We start from the raw sequence: 24,449 nt of genomic DNA, 5'->3' as shown, positions 1-24,449 counted from the left end.
TATTTTTTGTTGCATTTTGAAATGTTTGGGAGAAGAAAGAAATGATAAGGGTTATATGAAAAGGATTATGACAACAAAAAATTAATTATTTTTGTCTAATTTGTACTATTGTATTTTTTAAAAAATAATTGTATAGTAAATCCAATGCACAAATATTCTTAGTTTTAATTTACCGAAATTTATAATTTTTATTTGAAGGCATTTTCCATTAGTTTTCGTAAATACGATGTTAATCTTGAACATTTTGTACGCAAGCTTCTAGTGCCAATAAATTAATTGATTTGTTACATGCGAAATAAATTTATCTACTTTTTTAACATCAATATTGTAAGTGCAATATTTGGAAATTGCATATCCTTAACCATCAATTTTAAAAAATGAGGATTAACACAGTAACATTGAAACGAAATGAAATATGAAAAAAAATATATATTTGAAATGTAATCAAATGGTGATGTCAATTACATCGAACATCATGATGATGCAAAATAAGAATAATAAAAAAGCAATAGAAACTAAAATAAAAATGGATCATACGGTTCAAGTGGACACACAATTATTTGATTGAATATTTGTGGTTTTGTGAAATTAAAATTAATTCAATACTTGTGAGTTGAATATTTAAATTATTTGATTGAATATTTGTGGTTTTGTGAAATTAAAATTAATTCAATACTTGTAAGTTGAATATTTAATTAATCACTCAAATTGGATTTTTAGTATTGTTGAATTTGAATTTAAATGTTTTTGGGTGTTTATTTAATTAAATTAAGCAGTGAATTTGGTTAAAAAATTTATAATTATATGTATATGTTGATATATATTCACAAAAACAAAATCTTCTCATCTCTACCTTTCTCTCTAAATCGTCCTCCCTACCTAGATACATAGATATGAGCAATTATTCATCATTTCTATTCCTATTTCTGGCGAATGCAAGTCAGGAATAAGGAGCTGTGTTAACCTTCATGAGTAACCAGCAGTAAGATTAGCACCACGGTCTAGCCGAATTTTGCTTTCAGGGCAGTGATTCATCACGACGCAGCAATTGATCTTGATTGTCATCATCGAATTTTTACAACATACTATTCATAAACCAATTGAACATATCCTCCCCATCCGACCATTTTTTTCATATAATTTACTGAATCTTCAATTCTAAAGTCCATACATCGCAAACATATTCAATTTTCTTCAACGTTATATATACCAGAGAATAACTAATGTATTAATCGCATATATTACATATGAACCACCATATTTTTTTCCCATCTATGTTTTTGTGGCCCGAAATGCAATTTGGATTAGTATAAAAAAATACATCCTTATTCGCGCAAGCACGGTTGCCCAAGCTCGATTGACAATTTACTTCACTATTTAAACACATTTGCATATTCCAAACTTTTGAATGTGGGACAACAATATATAAGTAACTTTGAATTGGGCCAAAATGCCCACATGCTTTTCCAACATAGTATATATGAATTAATATATTGTCTATTTTATAAATAAATATGTTATCATTTTGTTAAACTAGTTTATGTATTTTATTTCAAATAATAAGTTATGTTTGAAACAACAGTGATTATGTATGAATGATAGTATATTAAATATAATAAATTGAGAAACTTTGATTAGTACAATGGATGATAGTTTATGGAAAATATATGAAAAAAACAATTAAATAAAAAAAATATAAAACAACGTACTAAAAGTCTAATAATAAGAAAAAACTAGTTTAATAAAGAAAACTTGCATTTTTTTCGATTATGGCCAACACGTTCAAAATGACCACATTTAACGCACCACTTGAACTCTATTTTATAATAAACTATAATATTCTTTGAACTCCATTATTTATTATATATGATTTTTGAAATTAATTTCAAATTATTTATTTATTCATGTTAAACACAAATTTATTAGGTAAATGATAACTTTCTTGTTTATGCTACTAATTAATGTATAGTTTTATCATATAAACAATTTGTTTTTAATATAAAACGAAATCTTTTGTAATATGGAATAATGTAATAATTAAATATAAACTTATATAATTATTTTCATCACCCTATTAAGAATCTTACAAATTTATTTAGGTGCGGACAGTGATTTCTTCATCCTTTCTTTTGTGATTTGTCACTTTTTTTTTTTTGGTTGTGATTTGTCAGATATATATTACTACCGCATATATTTCTTAGTTCTTTTGATTAAATCTTTCTAATTTATACATATTCTTAGAAAATTTTATACATATTCTTACAAAATGTGGGCCAAAATTTCCCGAAAGCCCGTTGTGGCTAAAAGCCGACGAGGCCCAATACGACGAGCGTATTAACACGACGCGGGGACAAAATGGGTCGAGTTTTGAGCTCGCTTGAAGAACGGGTGAAGGGAGGGAGACGTAGGTTTAAGGAGGGTTTAATGGCACCCACCCTGATTCTCTTCTCCATTTTCCCACTACTTTGAAAATTTTAACTTCGCTTTGAGTTCTTCGTCTTCAAGTTTGTTTGCTCAGCTTCTCACTTTTCGAAACTTCTTCGGAGAAACTACATATGTTTACCATCACATTTTTTTCTTTTTCTTATCCATCAACTGCCTTTTGAAGTTTTGAAGAAGAAACTGAGCCTGTGGCCGAACAGCAGGAGAAGCTAGCCAAAGATCATGACAGATTGAAGAAAAAAGTCACCAAGCTGATGAAACAATAGAAATTGCAGCAAGTAAATTTGATAGTCAAGGAGCACGATGATTTAAAGCTTTGGGGCCAGGAGGCTCATGTGAAGGTTTTTGTTTTTCATTTTCTGTCCACTGTCTCAATTCTGGTTCGTATTACCTTCCAGCTTGGATGCTGTTTGGTTCAGTTGTTGATGGAAACAGCCTATATTCAACCTCCAGTTGATCAGTTAGGGGATGGTCTACTTGATATTCGCCCTGCCTTTGTCAACTATTAAAACCCATTGGTTTGCTAAACCCGACGACAAGAAGGCAGGTTTTCTCCCAATCCTGCTCACGTTTCCATGCTTAGCCGTGCTCATCAATGTAAGCCATTACATTGGATATTCGCTTCTCTTAGTTCTGTCATCCTTGCTAGGCCTTCAGTTTCAGTGTCTGCCGCCCGGCTTGAACCGGCAACCGTCACTACCTCTTTCGTTTCGGATCAGAACGACTCAGTTCGGGAAATTCTCATAGGTTTGAATTCCCTTGGGTTTAGAGCCTATGTTGGTGGGTGTAACTTTCGAACTGTTGTTTCTACTTTGAGTGAGACTGTAGTGGATGGTGTTCTTGATCGCTTGAGAACTCTTAAGCCTGATGTTGCTGTGGCTTTTTTCTATTTTTTAATAAACGAGTACGGATTTCGGCATTCTATATTCTCTCAGTTTGTTGTTTCTCATATTTTAGCGGGTAAAGGACGATTCAAGGAGTTGGATTCCGTTATAAAGAATTTGATTGTGGACCAAGGTATAGTTCTTGGACTTTCTTTTGTTATGATTTATTGGCTGATGTTAAGGGGAGCTGCTGGGAAAAGCAGAGAAGTCGGGAATTTTCTTTCTTAATGTCTAGTGTATATATTGGCTGAACTAAGAGATTTAGAACTATCATGAGAATGTGCATAAACTAGAGTTAAATTCCTTATTTTTGTTTAGACCATCCTTATTTTGCATTCACTAATCCATTTTTCTTTTGTTGATATTGGAATTTCTATTTCACGTCGTTTATGTCTTTTTCCATATTTACTCTCTGCTAGGGTTGGGTTCTGCGTCTATCATTTGTGATCTGCTCTTGGAAAAATTCAGGAACTGGGATTCAAATGGTTTGGTATGGGATATGCTGGCATTTGCGTACTCTAGACATGAAATGATCCATGATGCCCTCTTTGTCATTGCAAAGATGAAGGATCTAAATTTCCAAGCTTCAGTTCCAACTTATAACTCTCTATTGCATAACATGAGGCACACTGATATTATGTGGGATGTATATAATGAGATCAAAGTTAGTGGAGCTCCTCAGAGTGAATGTACTACCTCAATTCTTATACACGGCCTATGTGAGCAATCCAAGTTAGAAGATGCGATTTCATTTCTACATGATAGCAATAAAGTAGTTGGACCTTCTATTGTGTCTATTAATACCATTATGTCAAAGTTTTGCAAAGTGGGACTGATAGATGTTGCGAGGTCATTTTTTTGTTTGATGGTCAAGAATGGACTTCTTCATGATTCCTTCAGTTATAATATTCTTCTTCATGGGTTATGTGTAGCAGGATCCATGGACGAAGCTTTGGGATTCACAGATGACATGGAAAAGCATGGTGTGGAACCTGATGTAGTAACATACAACACACTTGCCAAAGGATTTCTCCTGCTTGGTTTGATGAGTGGGGCTCGTAAAGTTGTCCAGAAAATGTTGCTGCAAGGTTTAAATCCAGATCTTGTGACATACACAACACTGATTTGTGGACATTGTCAGATGGGAAATATCGAGGAAGCTCTCAAACTGCGGCAAGAAACTCTTTCGAGGGGGTTTAAGTTGAATGTCATTTTCTACAATATGCTACTTAGCTGTTTGTGTAAAGTTGGACGTATAGAAGAAGCATTGACATTGTTTGATGAAATGGAAACTCTACGTTTAGAACCTGATTTTATAGTATATTCAATCCTCATTCATGGTCTATGCAAGGAAGGGTTTGTACAAAGGGCTTACCAACTATATGAACAAATGCGCTTGAAGAGAAAATTTCCACACCACTTTGCTCAGCGTGCTGTACTGTTAGGTCTATTTAAAAATGGAAATATATCTGAGGCAAGAAATTATTTTGATACTTGGACTCGCATGGATTTGATGGAGGATGTTGTATTGTATAATATTATGATTGATGGTTACGTAAGACTTGATGGTATTGCTGAGGCTATGCAGCTATATTACAAAATGATTGAGAGGGGGATCACTCCTAGTGTTGTCACTTTCAACACTCTTATCAATGGATTCTGCAGAAGAGGAGACCTAATGGAGGCTCGAAAGATGTTGGAAGTCATCAGGTTGAAAGGATTGGTACCTAGTGTGGTAACTTATACTACCCTTATGAATGCGTACTGTGAAGTGGGAAACATGCAGGAAATGTTTCATTTTCTTCATGAGATGGAAGCAAACGCTGTTGTTCCAACTCATGTAACTTATACTGTACTAATCAAAGGACTTTGCAGACAAAATAAGATGCATGAATCCCTCCAGTTGCTAGAGTATATGTATGCAAAGGGTCTATTGCCAGATTCAGTCACATATAACACGATTATCCAATGTTTTTGCAAGGGAAAAGAAATTACCAAAGCTCTCCAGCTTTATAATATGATGTTGCTCCATAATTGTGATCCTACCCAAGTAACTTATAAAGTACTTATTAATGCTCTTTGTATATTTGGTGACCTGAAGGATGTTGATCGAATGGTAGTTTCTATCGAGGATCGAAATATTACCTTGAAAAAAGTTACTTATATGACAATAATTAAAGCACATTGTGCAAAGGGTCAGGTCTCTAAAGCATTAGGGTACTTCAATCAAATGCTGGCTAAGGGTTTTGTTATTTCCATTAGAGATTACAGTGCTGTCATTAATCGGCTTTGCAAAAGGGGTCTAATTACTGAAGCAAAGTACTTCTTTGTTATGATGTTATCTGAAGGCGTAACTCCTGATCCTGAAATTTGTAAGACGGTGCTTAATGCTTTCCATCAACAGGGCAATAACAGTTCAGTGTTTGAATTCCTTGCTATGGTGGTTAAATCTGGCTTTATTTCACATTGATCCATTCCTCGATATCGCGGTTGAATATGACTTTATTTCTCATTGATCCATCTGAAGTAATCGTTTGATCACATCGAGCTGTTCTAGATAACTCGTCCTTTGGCACAAGGTACAATGCTTGAACTAAATCAAAATTCAACTATGGATTTTGCCCCTAGATTCTAATTTCTATTATTGTTGTGACCATGGCACATCAAAACTTGACTATTATTTTCAAACTACTACTTTGACTTTCCAGGTTTCACATGGGATTTTCATAGTTAGGAAGCCATCATTCATTTGTTTTATTGTGAAGAACCTTTTAATTTAAGGTTTTTCTTCTTGCCCTTTATTTGCTAAAACCTTCAAAGAAGTTAACAATTAGTTATACAACTTGCTTGGGTATGTTGCAGGGTGTAGAGGATAAATTTCCCACCGTGGAATATATCAAACTTTATGCCACGAAGGAAAATCATCTTGATGACTCTCATGGGCTTGATTTCTTGCACTAGTTTTATCGAAGGTAAGGTATATAGCTTCCCACTCGTGGAGATATTCTTATGTCCATGCCCCTGGTCAATTGTTGTTAGAGGGGAAGAAATATCTAAACATATTTCTACATGATTTCATTGCATATGAATTTTTCGAATCTGAGGGTCATCACTTTAGAACTCATATTTGTTAAATATGACAGAGAATTGCTTCAAATCGAAACAAAATTTCAAAATACCAACCAAGGATATTTCGACTGGTTGTTTAGGACAAGGAGTGGAGTTGTGAACTCGTAGGGCCCACAATGTAGTGAGTTAATAAGATATACATTTGTATTCTTTTTCGGTGTGGAAACCACAAACTCCTTAGGCTAAACAAGGAGTCCATTCCCCTCAATTCTTTGAACCAAACACTTCCCAAGATATGTAGTGGGTGTTTGGGACAAGGAGTGAGTTATTATAGTCCTACGTTATTAGAATAGTTTGTGTATGAGTGTAGATTAATTTAGTTTGGGTTATAATAGTATGTGTTTGATGTGTAGACTATTTTGTTTGATAAAAAAATAGTAAACCCTGTAGCAAATAAAAAAATGATAGAATGCTCAATAGTAAAAATTGTAGCAAATAGGTCATAAATTGAGAGTTTTGAAATAGTGTTTACTGTAGCTAGTTGAAGTTTTAAATAAAGAAAATAGAATTAGTAAAAAAAAATAAAGAAATGGAATAGAGAAAAGAAAGAAAGAATTTCGAAATATGTTTTTTTTACTCTTTTACATATTATTAAATAAGTTAATAAACAAATAAATAAATATTTATATTTAATTATATATGTGTGTGTATATATATATAACTATATTTTTGTTTGGGGCGGGGGATCGAAGCGGGGTCAGGGTCGGGGAATGTATTCCCCGTCTTCGGCCCCGTGTTGCTAACGGGGAAAATTTTTTCCCATTCCCTCCCCCATTCGCCGTGTTATCAGGATTCTCCACCCAGTTCGAGGTGGCACACAGGTTAAATAGACATCTCTAGATGTCAATGTCATGTGCTTAGAGATAGAGGAAGGTGGATCAACTTATTGACCAAATTTTCCATGTCCTTTCATGATAACTCCCATTTCCCCCTACTGCCTCCACCGCTTTCGCTTTCATCTTCTTCGAAGTATCTCTGCTCAAAGACTCGACAATTACCTTCCCCATATCCTTCGATTCAGGCATCGAGTTTGGCCCCTCGCAAACACGCACCACAACTCCCAAATCTTCTCCCAATAGCCAAGCATTGATAAATTAATCCACCTCCATCGACCATTCATTTAATTTTCCATAGGTTATTTCTTCCGAAAATCAGTTAGTTTGATGGACCACTCCTCTTCGATTGCCAGTGGTGCAACCTGGCCAACAACTAGGAAGCCATGTTGTAAAGCTCTACTGAATTTGTGTAATTTATGTTTCTGTGTCTTGAACGGTATACAAACTTGGACAATTGTACTTGATTTGTTGCATATTAGGACTTCCTTCCAAGTGTTGTCTCTACAACGAGAAACTGACAAGGTGTTAGGTACTAGAACAAGATCTAACGATACCAATTTGTTAGGTATTTCCTAACGAGAACAAGATCTAAATTTATTATAATGTGACTATAAGAAAATACAAAATAAACCCAAGTATAAGGCACTTGGAACCTCCCTCTTGAATTCTCTAACCCAAGTTCTAGATCACTCCACCGAATGCCCTACTCTCACTAACCTTTCCTCTATTTATAACAAGTTGTAACCACACTTACACAATAACTACTTGTAACCGTCCTTAGACAATAACTACTAGTAACTTCTTATCTTATCCAACTACCCTTACACCCCTTAACTGACATCTTACTAAATATCTAGTACCTAACACAAGGTATCTAGTATTCTCTTTTCTCTGTTGGTTTGACTTATAAAATTTTAGACCCTATGTTAAATAAGGGGCAACCAGATCAGGCATTATTGGGTGGCTTCAATCTGTTTATTACTATTTTCATATTTTTGTTGAATACCACACAAAAATATTGCATGTTTGGGTCGTCTAGAGATGCTTCAAGTTTATTAACTTGCTTAAGAAGGGCCACTGTAGGCAGTAGTCAAATTGTGTTACAGGATGTGTTTACCAGATAGTTAATTTAATTTTTATTCTTTCTGTAGGTTATGGCTAGACGTCAGAGAACAACATTTTCCTTGATGGTTCTCGTATGATGATGACTGTTGTCTCCTGCAAAATGGTAGGCCTAAACTTTGCAGGTTCACTTCATTTTCCCCCTTTTTCTTTCCTAACTGGGTCCTTTTATCTTAGCGAACTCAGTGAAATCCAATGTTCAATCGTGATCATCTCCTCTTACAATGTTCTATTACAGGAGTCCATGATTCATATTGGACCCATGCATGTGATGTCAACGAAATGAATAGAATACTTAAGGAGAAGTTCGTTGAGCTATATGAGGCTCCTAGCTTAGTGTGTAAGAACATTGAAAAGTACATGAGAGATTTCTCATGGGAAGGGGTGGAGGCAGTTCGCAGGTCCCACCTGGTGGCGATTTGGGAGGTGATGGGATGTTCGGTGAATCATGGGGGTTTAGAGATTGGTAATATTAAAATTTGCAACAGGGTGTTGTTGGCAAAGTGGCTTTGGTGCTTTTCTCTTGAACTTAGTTCTTTATAGGATTATGTTAAGACCTTAGCCACAATTTTATTTATTAACTGTGGGAAAGGATTTGAGAGCTCCCTAATCTCTCCACACTCCTCGAATGAGAGTCTATACCAAAATTATATGTCCAAAAAGATACCTATACCCTCCCACTCAAGACACTTAAGTAATTGCTCAGTGAAATAACAAAATACATGACCCCACTCTAACAAACACATTCCTAAGGGCTAACACAAATGAAAAAATACCAACCAACTCTCAATCATTCTTTCTTCTTCCTATTCTTGTCTCTACGGGAGTACAACTTTACTATGAGGGGTCTATCATTATTACCCGCCCCTCAAAGAGCCACCTTGTCCTCAAGGTGGAATTCAGGAAACTGTTCTTGAATAAGAGTGGCTTGTTCCCACGTTGCACTTTCAAGTGTACCCTCGCTCCAATGGATCAAAACTTCTAAGTTGCCCTCCTCTATTGTTTTGCGAACTCCCAATACTTCTATCGGAGACACTTGCATAGAAATCAGCAGCCAAATCTTTTGGAATTGGGAATAGTGGCTTGTTTGAACTCATTGCCTTGCGAAGAACAGAAACATGAAAGACCGGGTGTATAAGCGATTCCTTGGGAAGGGCCAAACGGTATGCAATCGGACCAATTCGTGCCACGATCATAAATGGACAAATGAATCTTGGGGCTAATTTGGGGTGCTTAAAACGACCGAGAGAGGACTGTCGGTAAGGGCGTAACTTCACATAAACCCAATCATGAACCTCAAACTGCACCTCTCATCTTTTAGCATTAGCATATTTGACCATTTGCTGCTGTGCTTTCAGTAAATTGGCCTTCAAAACGCCCATAATTTCATCTCTTTCTTCCATCAAATGGTCTACTTCATTCACCGAGCTCGAGTCCTTCACATACGATAATATAGAGGGGGTGGTCGACCATAGAGGGCCTTGAAGGGGGTCATCAATGTAGCTGTATGGACATTTGTATTATAGCTCAATTCAGCCCAAGCTAGCCATTTAGCCCACTGTTTAGGTGTGTTCGTAGCAAAACACCGTAGATACTTCTCCATCCCTTGATTGACAACTTTAGTTTGGCCATCCGTTTGGGGGTGATAAGTGGTGCTTTGTCTCAACTGAGTTTCCAAAAACCTCCACAACTCTTCCTAGAATAGGCTTGTGAAAATACGATCATGATCCGACACTATACTTCGGGGGCATCTATGCAAACGAATAATCTCTTGCATTAACATAGTAGCAACCACTTTTGAACCAAATGGATGCTACAAGTGAATGAAATGTGCATACTTGGAAAGACGATCCACAACTACCAATATGGCATCATAACCCTCGGATTTGGGGAGGCCCTCAATAAAATCCATACTAATATCTTTCCATTCACGGTTCGGAATGGGTAATGCTTGAAGTAGACCAGTCGAAGTTAAAGACAAATATTTGGCTTGCTGACACACCGAACATTCAGCAACATAGGTGTGGATATGTGCTTTCATACCTTGCCAATAGACCTCCCTTGCTAGCCTTTGATATGTTTTCAATGCACCATGATGTCCCCCTACCAGGCTGTTATGGAATTCAGCTAATAATAAAGGAATAGTAGGTAAATCCTCTGGAAGAACCAAACGACCGTGATAGCATAGAACCTCTCCTTGTAGCGAAATATCCCTCCAGAGCTGGCTGTCCATTTATCAAGGATAATCGAATATTGTTAAGAGGTTCATTTCCAGCCACTTGATCGATGAAAACCGAAGGATTTGCCCCGCCCACAACACTTATGAGGCCCAATTCAAATACCGGTGGTAATCTCGATAAGGCATCGACCGCTTTGTTCTCCAATCCTTTCTTGTACTCAATCACAAAATTATACCCCAATAGTTTAGCGATCCACCTCTTATATTCTCCTCCGATAGCCCGTTGTTCAAGAAGAAACTTCAAACTTTTCTGATCTGTATGCACCACAAAAGGCTCACCCAATAGATATGGTTGCCATTTTTGAACAGCCAGCACTATTGCCATAAGCTCCCGTTCATAAACAACCTTAAACCTATGGGTAATAGATAAAGCTTGACTGAAAAAGGTCACTGGTTGTTGATTTTGCATTAGGGCAGCCCAAATACCCACACCCGAAGCATCAGTTTCCAGCACAAAACTTTGTGAAAAATCAGGAATACCTAGCATCGGGACAGACATCATTGCTGACTTTTAACTGCTGAAATGCGTTCTCGGTCGTCTCATTCCACTTAAAGTTACCTTTCTTTAACAGTTGTGTCAAGGGGGCAGCACAATAGAACCGTAGTTTGCAACGAATTTCCGATATTACCCTGTTAGCCCCAAAAACCCACGTAGCTCCTTCACGTTCTTGGGTGCTGACCATTTAACCATCGCTTCTATTTTTGTTGGATCCACTGCCACCCTCTCTGAAGAGATGACATGGCTCAAGTATTCAATTCTGCCAACTGCAAATTGGCATTTTTTGAAGTTGGCTACCAATTGATGAGTTACTAGAGTTCCCAAACCATTGCCAATTGGTGCAAATGCTCCTCCAAGAACTTGCTGTAAATTAAGATGTCATCAAAGAAAACCAAAACAAACTTGCTTAAATATGGGCGAAGAACATCATTCATGACTGATTGGAATGTTGCCGAACCCATTCTTCAACCCAAACGACATCACAAGGAACTCATAGTGCCCTTCGTGGGTTCGAAAAACTGTTTTATGTACATCGGCCGCCTGGACCCGAATTTGATGATAACCTGACTTTAAATCAATTTTAGAGAATATGGTTGCCCCAAATAATTCATCTAACAGTTCATCAACAATAGGAATCAGATACTTATCTGGTATAGTGGCAAGGTACAGTGCTCGGTAATCAGCGCAAAATCGCCAGCTACCATCCTTTTTCTTAACAAGGAGCATCGGGCTTGAAAAGACACTTTTGCTTGGTTGAATTATTCCGGCTAGCAACATTTCCTTAACTAGTTTCTCTATCTCATCATTCTGAAATTGAGGATAACGATACGAGCGCACGTTCATTGCACGAGCCCCTGGTTCTAATTCAATAGCATGATCATGATCGTGAGGTGGGGGTAATTGATTACTTGGTTCAAACACGCTAAAGGACTGAAGAACTTTCTGAATTTCTGGTTGTAGTTTACTCAAGTAGTTTGCTATGTGTTCCCTTGCTTCGCCCGCTCCCCACTGTTCAACTGTACTTAATTCGATCAACACGCCTTGATCTTCCTTCTCAAATGTTTTCATCATCGATTTCAGTGACACTTGGGATCTTACTAAACTTCTATCCCCTTGAAGAATTACCACCCATTCTCCCGATGAGAATTCCATCTCCGACAACTTATAATCAAAAATTACTTTCCCTAACGTTTCCAACCAAGTAACTCCTAATATAACGTCAACACTCCCGAGTGGTAGAGGGAGAAAATTGTGAGTGATTGATAAATTGGCAATTTTCAGGTTTACATCCTTGCACACACCGGTTGCTCGGACTACACCTCCGGTTCCTAGAACAACCCCATATGCATCCATGGTTTCTACTGAAATTTTTAGCTCTTTGACTACCTCTTCTGCAATAAAATTGTGCGTGGCTCCCCCATCGATCAGCACCACAACCTCACGTCCCCTTATTTCTCCTTTAATTTTTATGGTTTTCGATGAATTGAGACCTACCAATGAATTTAGCGACAAATTCGCTATTTCTGTATTGATTTCGTCATTCCCGTTGGTTTCGATTTCTTCCCCCACTTGATCGGTTTCTTCACTTAAGTCTTCCCCTTCTTGAACAACAATGATGTTTAATTCACGTCTTTTACAGCGGTGCTCTGGACTGAACTTCTTGTCACATCTAAAACACCAACCTTTTTCCTTCTTTATTCGCATTTCGTTGTCAGTCATTTGGCGGTATGGTTGAGACATCGTACTCTTCGCTCCTGATTCCTGCGGCGAAGTCATCGTCGTGGACAAATTTCGGCTAGGGTTAATCGTAATCGTTCGTGATGTAGCGACCCGATCTGATGCCTTTGACCCAGTTTAACTTCTCGATCTGCTTCTCCCACTACTCAGCATTTTAATTGATAAATTAGAGTTTCCACTTGTCCCATGACTTCTCTTTAATTGAACCACTTGATCCTCTTCAATTATTTGGGCCATTAACATTTTAGCCTCTAGGCCCACTGGATTCAATTTTCAGATCTCACTTTGGATCTCTTCCTTCAGCCCACACACAAACTTACTTTCTAGGGCTGCATCACTCATATCTTTAAGGCCGACTGAAAATTGTTCAAATCGCCGCCGGTAATCCCTCACAGTGGTCTCCTGCCGTAATTTCATCAACCTTGCGTGTTATCTCCCTGGTCGGACGACTTGAATCTTGCCCACAGAAGTTGTCGGAATTCTGCCCAGCTGTCGATTTTCTTTCTATCCTCTTTCCATTGATACCAATTCAAAGCTTCCCCCTCTAAGCACAGGACCGCCACATCCAACTTATCTCTCTCCGTCAATCTATTCACCACAAAATAGCGCTCCACACGATGTAGCCATCCATCCACGTTCTCTTCTTCATCCCCTTTAAATATCGGCACCTTCAGTTTTCGTAGCCTCATGTCGAAAAGGGGTATCTCACAGATATTTGATGCACATGGTACTCCAACTCCCTCATCCACCACCGAGTTAGTGTTTTGTTCACTTTTTTCTTCCTGAACTTGTTTCTCATTCATTATTCTCTTTCCCTTTCCCTTGTTCGTAATCGTTCTTTCACTAGATGTGGATCCTTTTGAAGCAGTTTCCATCACTTCCATCCCTTGTATTAACAATTTCATATCCTCACTCAATTTTGACAGATTATCCTCAATCTTTTGTTCAGCCATTGTCCTTTGAACTTCTACTTTCGCAAATTGTTTATCCATTTTCCTTTCAAATGCTAATTGTCATTCTTCTGCTTGTAAAAATTTTGCTTCTACTCTACTTTCCATTTCAGTCATCCTTGTGGTTACTCCCTCTAAACCTTCTTCCAGTTCAATTACCCTAGCTTCCATCTTACCAACCATACCAGAAAAGTTGGCTCTGATACCAAAATTGTTGAGGCCTTGGCCACAATTTTATTTATCAACTGTGGGGAAGGATTTGAGAGCTCCCCAATCTCTCCACACTCCTCTATTGAGAGTCTATACCAAAATTATATGTCCAAAAAGATACCCATACTCTCCCACTCAAGACACTTAAGTAATTGCTTAGAGAAATAACAAAATACTTGGCCACACTCTAACAAACACATTCCTAAGGGCCCACACAAATAGAAAAATACCAACTAACACTCAATCATTCTTTCTTCATCCTATTCTTGTCTCTACGGGAATACACCTTTACTATGGGGGATCTATCAGATTATTGTGAGCAATCATGGCTCCCATCCCTTTGAGTGGACGACAAAAGGGGTCAAAAGCACATTTCGAAATCCTTGGAAAGATATTTCGCTTGAGATTTCTACTTTCTCTTGGTTTATTAGTTGTATTGTGGGGGATGGTAAAGACACTTACTTTTGGGAGGATGAGTGGGTGGGGGAGAATTTCCTTTATTTTCACACCTTGATCATTTATCCTCTTCTAAAATTTGTATGATCTCGAATCTTTTGGTCGGGTTTGAGAACGCTGTGTCTTTCTCTTTTGGGTTTTGTCGTAACTTGACCAATAGGGAGATGATAGAGGTGACCTCTTTTATTTCCTTGCTTGAGGGGTGTTGTTCTAGGGAAGGGAGAAAGGATAGTGGGGGTTATACATGTAAATCTTTGTTTATTTTGTTGTTGGATCCTGCCCCCTTATGGAGTCGGTTTTTGATGTGGTTTGGAGGACTATGGTTCCTAAGAAATTTAGGTTCTTTATTTGACAAGTCTTGCTTGGTCGGGTTAACACCTTTGACACACTTGTTAGGAAAACTTTGTTTGTTGGGCCCTTTTGTTGCTTGCTTTATCGGAAGGTGGAGGAAGACCTTGATCATCTCTTTTGGGACTGCCAGTTTACTCGGTTATGTAGAGCTCTTTCTTCCAAGAGTTTGATGTTAAGCTTTGTTGGCATGTGGAGTGTCAAAGCGACCATCTAGGAGTTCCTCCTCCATTCCCCTTTCAGAGATAAAGGGGGATTTCTTTTGCGTGCCGAGGTGTGCACAGTTATGTGGTACATTAGGGAGGAGAGGAATGATAGGGATTTGGTCTTTGGTTAGATTTCACATGTCTCTTTGAGCATCGATTTCAAAGAGTTTTTGTAATTATTCCATAGAAAACATTTACTTAATTGGTCCTCTTTCTGTTAATAGGTTTGCTTTATTGGACTGGTTTTTTTGTTTGCCCTTGTATTCATTTTTTCTCAACGAAAGGTGTCGTTTTCATAAAAAATGAAAACTTGATTTTATAACTACACTTATGAATCTGATATTATCTGTATGTCAGTAATTGTTCTTCTGCCTTCTTGCCTATCAATGAAATGTAGCTTTTCTATGAGCATCCACACATTTGATTTTCCACAGGTAATAGCTTCAGAAATCAGCCAGTTCGATGGACCACTCCTCTTCGATTGATAGTGGTGCAGCCTTGTCGGCAACTAGGAAGTCATTCTGTAAAGCTCTACTGAATTTGTGAAATTTATGTTTCTGTGTTTTGAACAACTTGTGGAAGGTTATTGTTTTTTCTGTATTTTACTGAAGAGCTGTACTTGACTTGTTGCAGACCAGGACTTCCTTGCAAGTGTTATCTCTACAACGAGAAACTGACAAGGTAGCTAGTATTCTCTTTTCTCTGTTGGTTTCACTTACAAAATTTTAGACCCTGATTTTCAGATTTTTGTTGAATACCCCACAAAAATATTGCATGTCTGTGTTGTCTAGAGACATTAACTTGCTTAGGAAGGGCCACTGTAGGCAGTAGTCGAATTGTGCTGCAGGATATGTTTACCAGACAGTCAACTTTTTATTATTTTCTGTAGGTCGTGGCTAGACGTCAGAGAACAGCATTTCCCTTGATGGTTCTCATATGATGAAGACTGTCGTTGCCTGCAAAAGGGCAGGCCTAAATTTTGCAGCTTCACTTCGTTTTTTTTCTTTTTCTTTTCCAACTGGGTCCTTTTACCTTAACGTACTCAGTGAATTCCAATGTTCAATGGTGATCATATCTCCTCTTACAATGTTCCATTACAGGAGTCCATGATTCATATTACATTGTTCCATCACAGGAGTCCATGATTCATATTGGACCCATGCATGTGATGTCGAAGAACTGAATAGTTGGGAGAAGTGGAGAAGTTCGTTGAGCTATATGAGGCTCCTATTCTGGAGAATGTAAGTATCTCTCCCCATGTGTACTTGATCAACTAAATTATCTTGGTTGTTGTCGAGGCAAGCGATGTTCTTCTTTTGATCAACAGAACTATATTCTTGTTGTCTTTTTCTGTACCGGAATTTCTTTCCTTTAAAACTCGGTGGTTTTTCCTTTTACAGTTATTGGAGAACTTCTAAAAGTCTTTCCCCACGTTAAAATTTCCTCCCTTACCTGATGGGGGAGACTTCGATCTCAAAGATGTTCTGCAGTCTCCCTATTTCTTCAACTAGTGCAACCTAAGAATGCTTCAGTTGTATGCTCTTCTCCTATGTCCTACGTCGATGGCTAATCAGACCTATGAAATGGTGGTAATATGCGATTCACTGAAATCAGTCTTTATAGGCAAGTGAAGTTTGCTTCTCGAAGGAGACAAGCGTGACCTGGCGTCAAGCGGGTCGTGGTCAGTGCTGTCTTGATACTTAACCATATACTTCAGATTTTGGTACTCTATACATCTCGGGACTTGGAAGTTTTTTGCTTTTCTCTTACTAAATCTTGGAAGAGTTGTGATAATAAAGAAAATGTTGCATTCATTTTTGGTTACTGTGTTTTAAATTATTGATTCATTCACTGTGTCAAGGGCTAAAGTATAATATCTACTTCTGTTGGGGTTAAAATATGGAATACTCATTACCACTTTGGCAGATTATCTCATAGTTTTAGGTCATGCTATTTTGATTTTAGTCCTTCACAGATTAGATTGCAAGAAGAGTTTGGTTCAAAATTTACTTTAAGTTGAAATTTAAATATAAACTTACTCTTTAAGAGTAAGTTGTCTTTTTTTTTTCTTTTAAACAAATCTGTTGCAAATATAACCGTTGGGCATGTAGATATTAAAAATTTAATTCAACTTTTAAAACCTACCAGTGATAGATAGGAGTTTATCATATATTATCGATCGTAATAACGTTCGTTAATGCCAAATTATTCAATATGCAGGAACTTTCGTAATCAGAAATAAATTTGAATTTTAACCTCTGAGCAATTAGTTTAGTGATATATCTTTGTTAAGTCTTTAAGCGAATCTTTTTTTTTGATAAGCAATTTGACCTAGATCAAAAGCTTATTTATGTGATTGCATTTTCACAACTTAGCATGACTATAACAATTTGGGTTCAAAAGCTTTGAAAACTTACAAGCACGTTAAATAACATACTGTTTATAAAAATCTATCTTGGAAAAATTAGTTTGTTTCAAGATTTAGAATTCATCAATCATAGATGGAATGAAACCTTTTTCATCAGAACATTATGGCCAAGTATCTAGAAAACTACAATGCTGCTAACCACATACAACCTACAAATAGAAAGATCATGGGAATGAGAGATACTAAAATGGGTAAATTTGGTCTTTAAAAAAGATGGCTAAATTATTGAAAACATTCCTAAACTTTGTACTATGTTTCAAAATACCACTACATTTTCAGAAGTCACAAATATTTACTTCCAAAAACAATTCAAAAATACTTTTGCAATTAATAGTTTGTTTGGTGAAGATAAACCTCAAACTTTTAAAAGTTTAGAAAATACATTTAAAAAAGAATGAAAATAGAGAAGTAAGAGAGCATTAGTGGTACGTTCTTTTTCTTTTTAAATTATTTTCTTTATAGTTCAATGGTATTTTCTTGGAACTTTTGAATGTTCAAAGCATATTTTTTTCTTCTACAAACAATGCTTAAGATCCATCTAAAACTATTTGGAGTAATGATGTTTTGAAACTCTTTAAAAGTTGAGGTATTTTTGGGCTGAAGTACAAAGTTCAAAGACAATTTTTAATATATAAATTGGCTAACGGAAGAAAGTTAGAATTAGTATCTATTGTTATTAAAAGTTAGAACTTACTCTCCTATGGTTTGATAACTTCATAAATAAGCCATACAGTTTGATAAAATATTCAAGTACTAAGTTATTATAAGTTGTGTTTGGGGTGAAGACTATTATAATTTGAGTTTTTTCGTTAATGAAATATACATTTTTCTTCCATTGATTTTTATTAAATATTGTTAGTCATGTTAATAAATTTAGCTTTAAACTTGGTTTTTTTTGTCATATATATATATAGGTACATAAAATACACATTTTTCTTCAACTCATTTTATTAAATCTTGTTAATATTGATTTATGTCTTTGAATTATTGTGTTTAAAATTGGTTTATGCATACATCGTTACAATTTACCTAAGTAGTTACTTAGGTAAGAAAACAAAACAAAATACATTTTCAATACGTTTTTAAGCAAATATGAATTCATTACGATACATAAGCCTTGTAAAAAAGAGAATACAATGTATGAAAAAAAAAAAAAGTTCGTCAATTTGTTCTTAAATATTTTAAAAAAGAACTACATATTTTACAAAATCTATCTTTGTCAGATTCATTTTGGTGCATGATTAATTTCAAATCTGACAAACTTGTTCGAGGTAGGAGAAACATGAAAGTTTAAATTTTAGATTTTTGAAATTTCAAATTTACTATTATGATTTAACCTTCAAACTTTCTTTACTGAAACGAAAATGTGTTTTAGTTCCTAAGTATAAATAATCAACACCAACTTATAAATATAGAGATGGTTGAGTTGATTTCAAACAATTATCCATACAATCAACTAGGAAAAAAGATCATCTCATTCTCAATTCAAACTCCTTTCCAAGAAAAGGCAAAAAATGGATTAGTGTAATATTTTAGGAATGAGAGTGTATTTACATTACTGCAGGTGGGAGTTGTACTACCCACCCCAAACATCAAAAAATGATATCAATAATGTTATTTAGAAAACTATTTAGCAAAATACTGTTAGGTGGGCTCCACAAGGGAGGTTTAATTTAAATATTGTAAATGAAAAAATATTTAGAGATTTATTCTACTTTTAAAAATATTTATTATAATATTGTAGTTTTTAATAATTTTAAAAGTATTTTGTTTTCCCTCTCCTTTGTCTTGGGTTCAACTCAAGACATTGTCTTATCTCTCCAATTTGGTTATTTTGTAAATTTATAATTGTATGGAAATTTATAATTATATTTTTTAATTATTAAAAATATGATGTAGTAAGAAATTAAATGTAAATTAAAATATTTTATAATAAACAAATACATTAATTTGAGAGATAAAAGAAATATTTAGTTATTTAAATATTGTAGTCGAAGATTTATTGTAGTTGAAAAAATACTTAGTTTAATATTGTATATATTTAAATAGGTCAGGTGTTGAAAATCCGACTAGTATTTAAAAAAAATAGACGTTTGGTGTTCATAACCAGACATACGTCCCAACAAATAATAATATTTTCTTCCTCCTCCTCTAATCTCTCTGATTTTGAATAATAAAATAATAAAATTTTCTTTTATTTAAAAATAAATTAAATAAATCCTTCATTTTTTTTTACCCGCATGTTTGAGATGAAAAATGAAAAATAAAATAATAAATAGGTTTTCACAATTTTCAAAATAGGTTTGAAAACTTTCTCTTTTGGTAAAAGATTAAAATAATAAATTTGTTTTAATACTTTAATTTCCCTTCTCAGGTTGTTTTAATACTAAACATATTTATACAAATTTAACCTCTACAAAACTGATAGTAATTTTTGTTCTCCTTCCTCTTGTGGTGGGCTCCACAAAACTATTTTTTTTTTTCAATTTTTCGTTTCTCTACCTCCCTTAATTTCTTAATTTAATTAAAATTTCTTAATTCCATTATTCTTAATTTTTTTCAATTTAATTAAAATGTATTTCCAATGTTATAGTTTAACTTTTTTAATTTAATTAAATTGTATTTCCAACGTTATAGTTTAATTGTTTTAATTTAATTAAATTTTAAAGAAGTTAAGTGAGAGAAACCCAATTCCTCAAGAAGATTATCCATGGATCAATGTATGTTATTCTTCAACTAAACTTAATTGATAAAATCGTCTAGTTCAAAGATGTTGTTACTTTATTATTATATACAAGTTAAAAAATAAGAATTAATTAAAATGGGTGAGAATTTTATTAAATTAGTTAAAATATTTCTCATTTAAAATAACCACCACAAATTTTTTAATTTAAATGAAATAATAAAATAAAAATTATATACAAATGAAAAAGAAGTAGATTCATCCATAAGAGAAAAAAAAGAGAACGTTACTTTAATAAATAGTTTTGAAACAACCATATTTTAACATGTAGTTTTCAAAAGATAATATTAATAAAAAATTTTGAAATGAAATAACATTTTAAAAATAAACTATAAACATGAAAACTAAGTCATACTTTAATTAAATTAAAAAAATTAAACTAAAGGATCAAAATTAATTAAATTAAAAAATTAAACTACAATACCTAAAACTAAGTTACATTTTAATTAAATTAAAAGAATTAAACTACAAGAAACTAAGTTACAATTAATTAAATTAAAAAAATTAAACTATATTGTTGGAAACACATTTTAATTAAATTAAAAAATAAATGAAGAATAATGGAATTAATAAATTTTAATTAAATAAAGAAATTAAATGATTGAGAGAAAAGAAAAAGAAAAAAGAAAAAATAGTTTTGTGGAGCCCACTAAGAAAAGAGAAAAAAAAATGAGACCATTAGTTCCATGGAGCCCACAGAAGAAAAAGGGAAAATGACCTTATTAATATCATTATTTTGGTAAATAATTTTCTAAATAACCTTATTAATATCATTTTTCTCCCACAGCCCCTAAGTGGTTAGAGGAACTCCCGTGATTTGAAAAAAAGGGTGTTTTTTAAAAAAATTGATAAAAATGGATCCTTTTAAAAGTTTTCGGATAAAATGGGTGAATTTTTTGTTTTATTTGAATAAAATGGGTGATTTTAAAAAGAGACGCATTCTAAGTTATTTTCTATTTTCTTTTAAATTTTTTCTCACTCCCGTCAATTTAAAAGAATTAAAAGACACGTGGGTGGACCCATCTCATTTATTTTATTATTTTTAATTGTTATTATTATTATTTTAATTATATTTTCATAAAATTAAAAAAAATTATTTACTTTTTATTCTTCAATCACACACGTATACATACACAATTGGTTTATTATTTATTTATACCATATTCTTAAATTTATTTTTCCATCTCCTGTTACCTTTATTTTTAATAACAAATAATTTCTAATTTTTATGAATTTAAAATTATTAAATATATATATATTTTTTTAATAAAAATGGAACATTCCAAAATTGAATCTATACAATATCAAAAATTACAAAATTGAAATTGAATCTATACAACGTCAAAATTATAAAGTTAAAAAAATTCATCCAAATATAAAAAAATAATAGTTAATTTTATTAAAAGTGGAATAAATTAAACAATAAAGACCAATTACCTTCCTATTTAAATATATTGTTTCATAATTTTTTATAATCAAATAATAATAAAAATATAATATAATAATATAATAATAATAACATTTAAAAAGAATAATTTATAGAAATGGAGCCTACCATACAAAAATGACAACAAAAAAATACACCCGTTTTACGAAAATAGTTTTGAAAACCCATTTTTTCTAATTTCTTTTTTAAAACACCCTTTTTTTTCAAATAACCCGAGTAACTAACCCTTCTTGTAATATTTCAGGAATGAGAATGTATTTACCTCAGTGCATGTGGAAATTTATTGCTAGTGTGATCCTAACATAATATTTTTCATTGTCAAAACTGCAATGACATTTGTGCACCAACTTAATTATTGTGGTAGATTGAAGATGTCGAGCTAAGTTTGTGATGATAGATAACTTATTAATAATTATAACAAATTAGCAATGTTAACCTCGTACCAATAGTTTAAAATAAGATGCTTAAATTAATTTTAAAAGAATGGACTTCAAAAGATACTTAAATTAAGACACTTAAATTGTGACTTCAATAAAATGGAAGACAAGACATTGTTTAAAGTGTTTAATGTAAGTACTTTGATCATAACCACATTGAAATCGTTACAAAATACATTTTTTTAAACAGAGTTGCAACTATGTATTACATTTATCTAATTTTGAGGTAGTTGAATCAACTTATCGATGAAGGCTTGCATGTCCTTCCATGAACTTCCATTAGGCCTCACTGCCTCCACGGCCTTTCTTTTCAGCGCTTTCGCTTTCATTTTCTCCGATGAATCTCTGCTCAAAGACTCAGCGATTATCTTCCCCAACTCCTCCGATTCAGGTACCGAGTTCGCTCCTTCGCAAACGCGCACCGCCACTCCCAAATCTTCTACCAATAGTCTCGCATTGATAAATTGGTCCGCTTCCATGGGCCAACCAAGTACCATTACTCCGTTCGCTATGCTCTCAACCACCGAGTTCCACCCACAGTGACTCAGAAACCCCCCCACGGCTCGGTGATGAAGTATCGCCGTTTGCGGCACCCATCCCTTCACCACAATTCCACGATCCGACACACGATCCTCAAATCCAACTGGTATTCCGTTCGACCTCCCATCTGTTTGATGAATTGTCTTAACCACCCATACGAATCGAGTACCGCTTTTCTCAAGTGCAGAAGCCAGCGCTTCCAGTTGCTGCCGACTCAGTTGCTTTTGACTCCCAAAACAAACGTAAACCACCGAATCATCAGGGCATTTGTCTAACCATGTGAGAATCTCTGAACTCGACTCTCGAATTGGGTTCCGCCCATCCTTTGTAGCGCCGATGAGATGTACCGGTCCAACACCAAATACACGCCCTTCGCCCCACAATTTCCTCAAGTGGTCTAAATACTCGAGATCCAAATTCTCGAACGTATCAACAACACAAGCCCAGCTGGATGTATTAGCTAAGACATCGTCTCTCAATAAATTCCAATCTGGATCTGAATCCTGGTACTGCTTTACCAACGATGGCAACTGCTCTTTTTTGAAGGAAGGTGATTTGGGGATTTCACTGAACTCGATGACAGGGGAAGAACTAAAATGATCTGTTTTAATGTGAACCCAACAAGAGTTCATTACATGGATGAGGAGTGAGCTAACTGCGTAGAAAGCAACTCTGGGAATTTGAAGATGGTCGGCGAGGCGTTGGGTCCAGCCGAGAAAGAAATCGGAAATGATGGCGACGGGAGGGGAAGGATGGGAATTGAACCAATCAACAATGGGGTCGTGGAGTTGGCGGAGGGCAGCCACAATGGCAAAATTTCCATGGTTGCCAATGTGGCTGACGTGTTCGACGCCGACGGGGAGTTTGGGGTGAGAAGGGAAGGGAAGAACGAGGGTTTGAATGGACGGGTGGGTTTGAAGAAGGGGGTGAAGGAGGGGGAGGGTTTTGGGTGTAACCAAGATGGTAATTGTGAAGCCCCCATGAGAGGCTAAGTGATTGGTGAGATCGAGGAGTGGGAGCATATGTCCCTGCGCTGGGTACGGAAAGACCAGCAGGTGGCGGGTGGTGGCAGACGGCGGCAGTGAAGACGACATCGAGACGTTAAGTGAGCTCTGCAGTAGAAAGAATAGAGACTTTTTTACGTGAAGATGTGAATGGAGAGTGTATTTCGAAAAGTAAAGTAGACAAGGGAAAGAGAAATTACATTGACGACGTGACATAAATTGGAAAATTGTTTAGACTTTTGAGATTGTGGTTTCTCAACGTTGGTGATTGTCGGAATGATGAATTTTTTCTCTCCCTTTGTATTGAGTGTGGTGTTTACAATAGTCTATTTTCGGATGTGACCTGTACTTTGTGTTATTATTGAGTTTAGATTATTATTATTAGAGTATGTAGATTATTAGATGTGATTCTAATCTTTTAAATTATTGTATTAAAACAAATAAAAAAAAAGTTTAAAGAGAATATTTATTGTATATATGAGTAAACAACAGACAAAATTAAAATTATATTGCATATATATGGGAAGTGAAAAAGTCTACAGTAAACTTTAAACACAAATTTTAGGATTTTATTTAAATAATATTATATTACAAATATTGACATTTGGTAAAGAATGGTATTTATGAGTTTTTTTATTCGAAATTTATATGTGATGAGTTATATCAATTTAAGTTAAATTTATAATGTTCATTATGCTTTAATTATCTATTAAAGCATTTGTTTCCCTCCAAATTTGCTTAAATATTTATTTTAATGGTCTATTTCATGAAAATAAAAAATCAAAGAAGTCT

General features: G+C 34.9%; 3 protein-coding genes across 13 annotated transcripts; 1 reads left to right on the top strand and 2 right to left on the bottom strand.

Annotated features, from left to right (window-relative positions):
• The first annotated feature begins 2,362 nt into the window (after nt 1–2,362).
• Nucleotides 2,363–16,986, top strand: LOC101213599 (putative pentatricopeptide repeat-containing protein At1g13630). 11 transcript variants are annotated; one of them, XM_031882192.1, is made up of 9 exons: nt 2,363–3,459; nt 3,746–5,905; nt 6,035–6,107; nt 6,189–6,298; nt 8,443–8,519; nt 15,493–15,581; nt 15,692–15,739; nt 16,159–16,299; nt 16,459–16,986. In XM_031882192.1, the coding sequence occupies exons 1-2, from the start codon at nt 3,018–3,020 to the stop codon at nt 5,794–5,796; spliced, it is 2,493 nt and encodes an 830-aa protein (XP_031738052.1). In that variant the 5' UTR covers nt 2,363–3,017; the 3' UTR covers nt 5,797–5,905; nt 6,035–6,107; nt 6,189–6,298; nt 8,443–8,519; nt 15,493–15,581; nt 15,692–15,739; nt 16,159–16,299; nt 16,459–16,986. The 11 variants fall into 11 exon arrangements, with proteins under 11 accessions (XP_031738052.1, XP_004144470.1, XP_031738044.1 ...); XM_004144422.3 differs by having other exon boundaries at nt 15,948–16,299; XM_031882184.1 differs by having other exon boundaries at nt 8,443–8,538; nt 15,948–16,299.
• Nucleotides 11,278–12,927, bottom strand: LOC116402461. Its single transcript, XM_031881712.1, has 2 exons — nt 11,635–12,927; nt 11,278–11,514 (listed from the first exon to the last, which is right to left on the bottom strand). Exons 1-2 carry the CDS (start codon nt 12,925–12,927, stop codon nt 11,278–11,280), a joined length of 1,530 nt encoding a protein of 509 aa, XP_031737572.1.
• Nucleotides 16,987–22,174: 5,188 nt separating the features above from the next.
• Nucleotides 22,175–23,996, bottom strand: LOC101213363 (UDP-glycosyltransferase 89A2). The gene is made up of 2 exons (XM_031883487.1): nt 23,858–23,996; nt 22,175–23,765 (listed from the first exon to the last, which is right to left on the bottom strand). Exon 2 carries the CDS (start codon nt 23,745–23,747, stop codon nt 22,329–22,331), a length of 1,419 nt encoding a protein of 472 aa, XP_031739347.1. The 5' UTR covers nt 23,748–23,765; nt 23,858–23,996; the 3' UTR covers nt 22,175–22,328.
• Nucleotides 23,997–24,449: the final 453 nt, after the last annotated feature.

Source organism: Cucumis sativus, chromosome 3, assembly GCF_000004075.3.
Source record: "Cucumis sativus cultivar 9930 chromosome 3, Cucumber_9930_V3, whole genome shotgun sequence".
In the NCBI taxonomy this organism is placed as follows: domain Eukaryota; kingdom Viridiplantae; phylum Streptophyta; class Magnoliopsida; order Cucurbitales; family Cucurbitaceae; genus Cucumis; species Cucumis sativus.
The sequence above is the reverse complement of the archived record's forward strand: the minus strand, read 5'-3'. Positions and strand labels throughout refer to the sequence as shown.

Coding starts and splice junctions, on each gene's coding strand:
- LOC101213363 (XM_031883487.1), bottom strand. CDS start 23,747: ATGTCGTCTTCACTGCCGCCGTCTGCCACCACCCGCCACCTGCTGGTC.
- LOC101213599 (XM_031882190.1), top strand. CDS start 3,018: ATGCTTAGCCGTGCTCATCAATGTAAGCCATTACATTGGATATTCGCT. Junction 3,460..3,745: donor GAATTTGATTGTGGACCAAG/GTATAGTTCTTG, acceptor ACTCTCTGCTAG/GGTTGGGTTCTGCGTCTATC.
- LOC116402461 (XM_031881712.1), bottom strand. CDS start 12,927: ATGACTTCGCCGCAGGAATCAGGAGCGAAGAGTACGATGTCTCAACCA. Junction 11,515..11,634: donor AAGGGCACTATGAGTTCCTT/GTGATGTCGTTT, acceptor CTTAATTTACAG/CAAGTTCTTGGAGGAGCATT.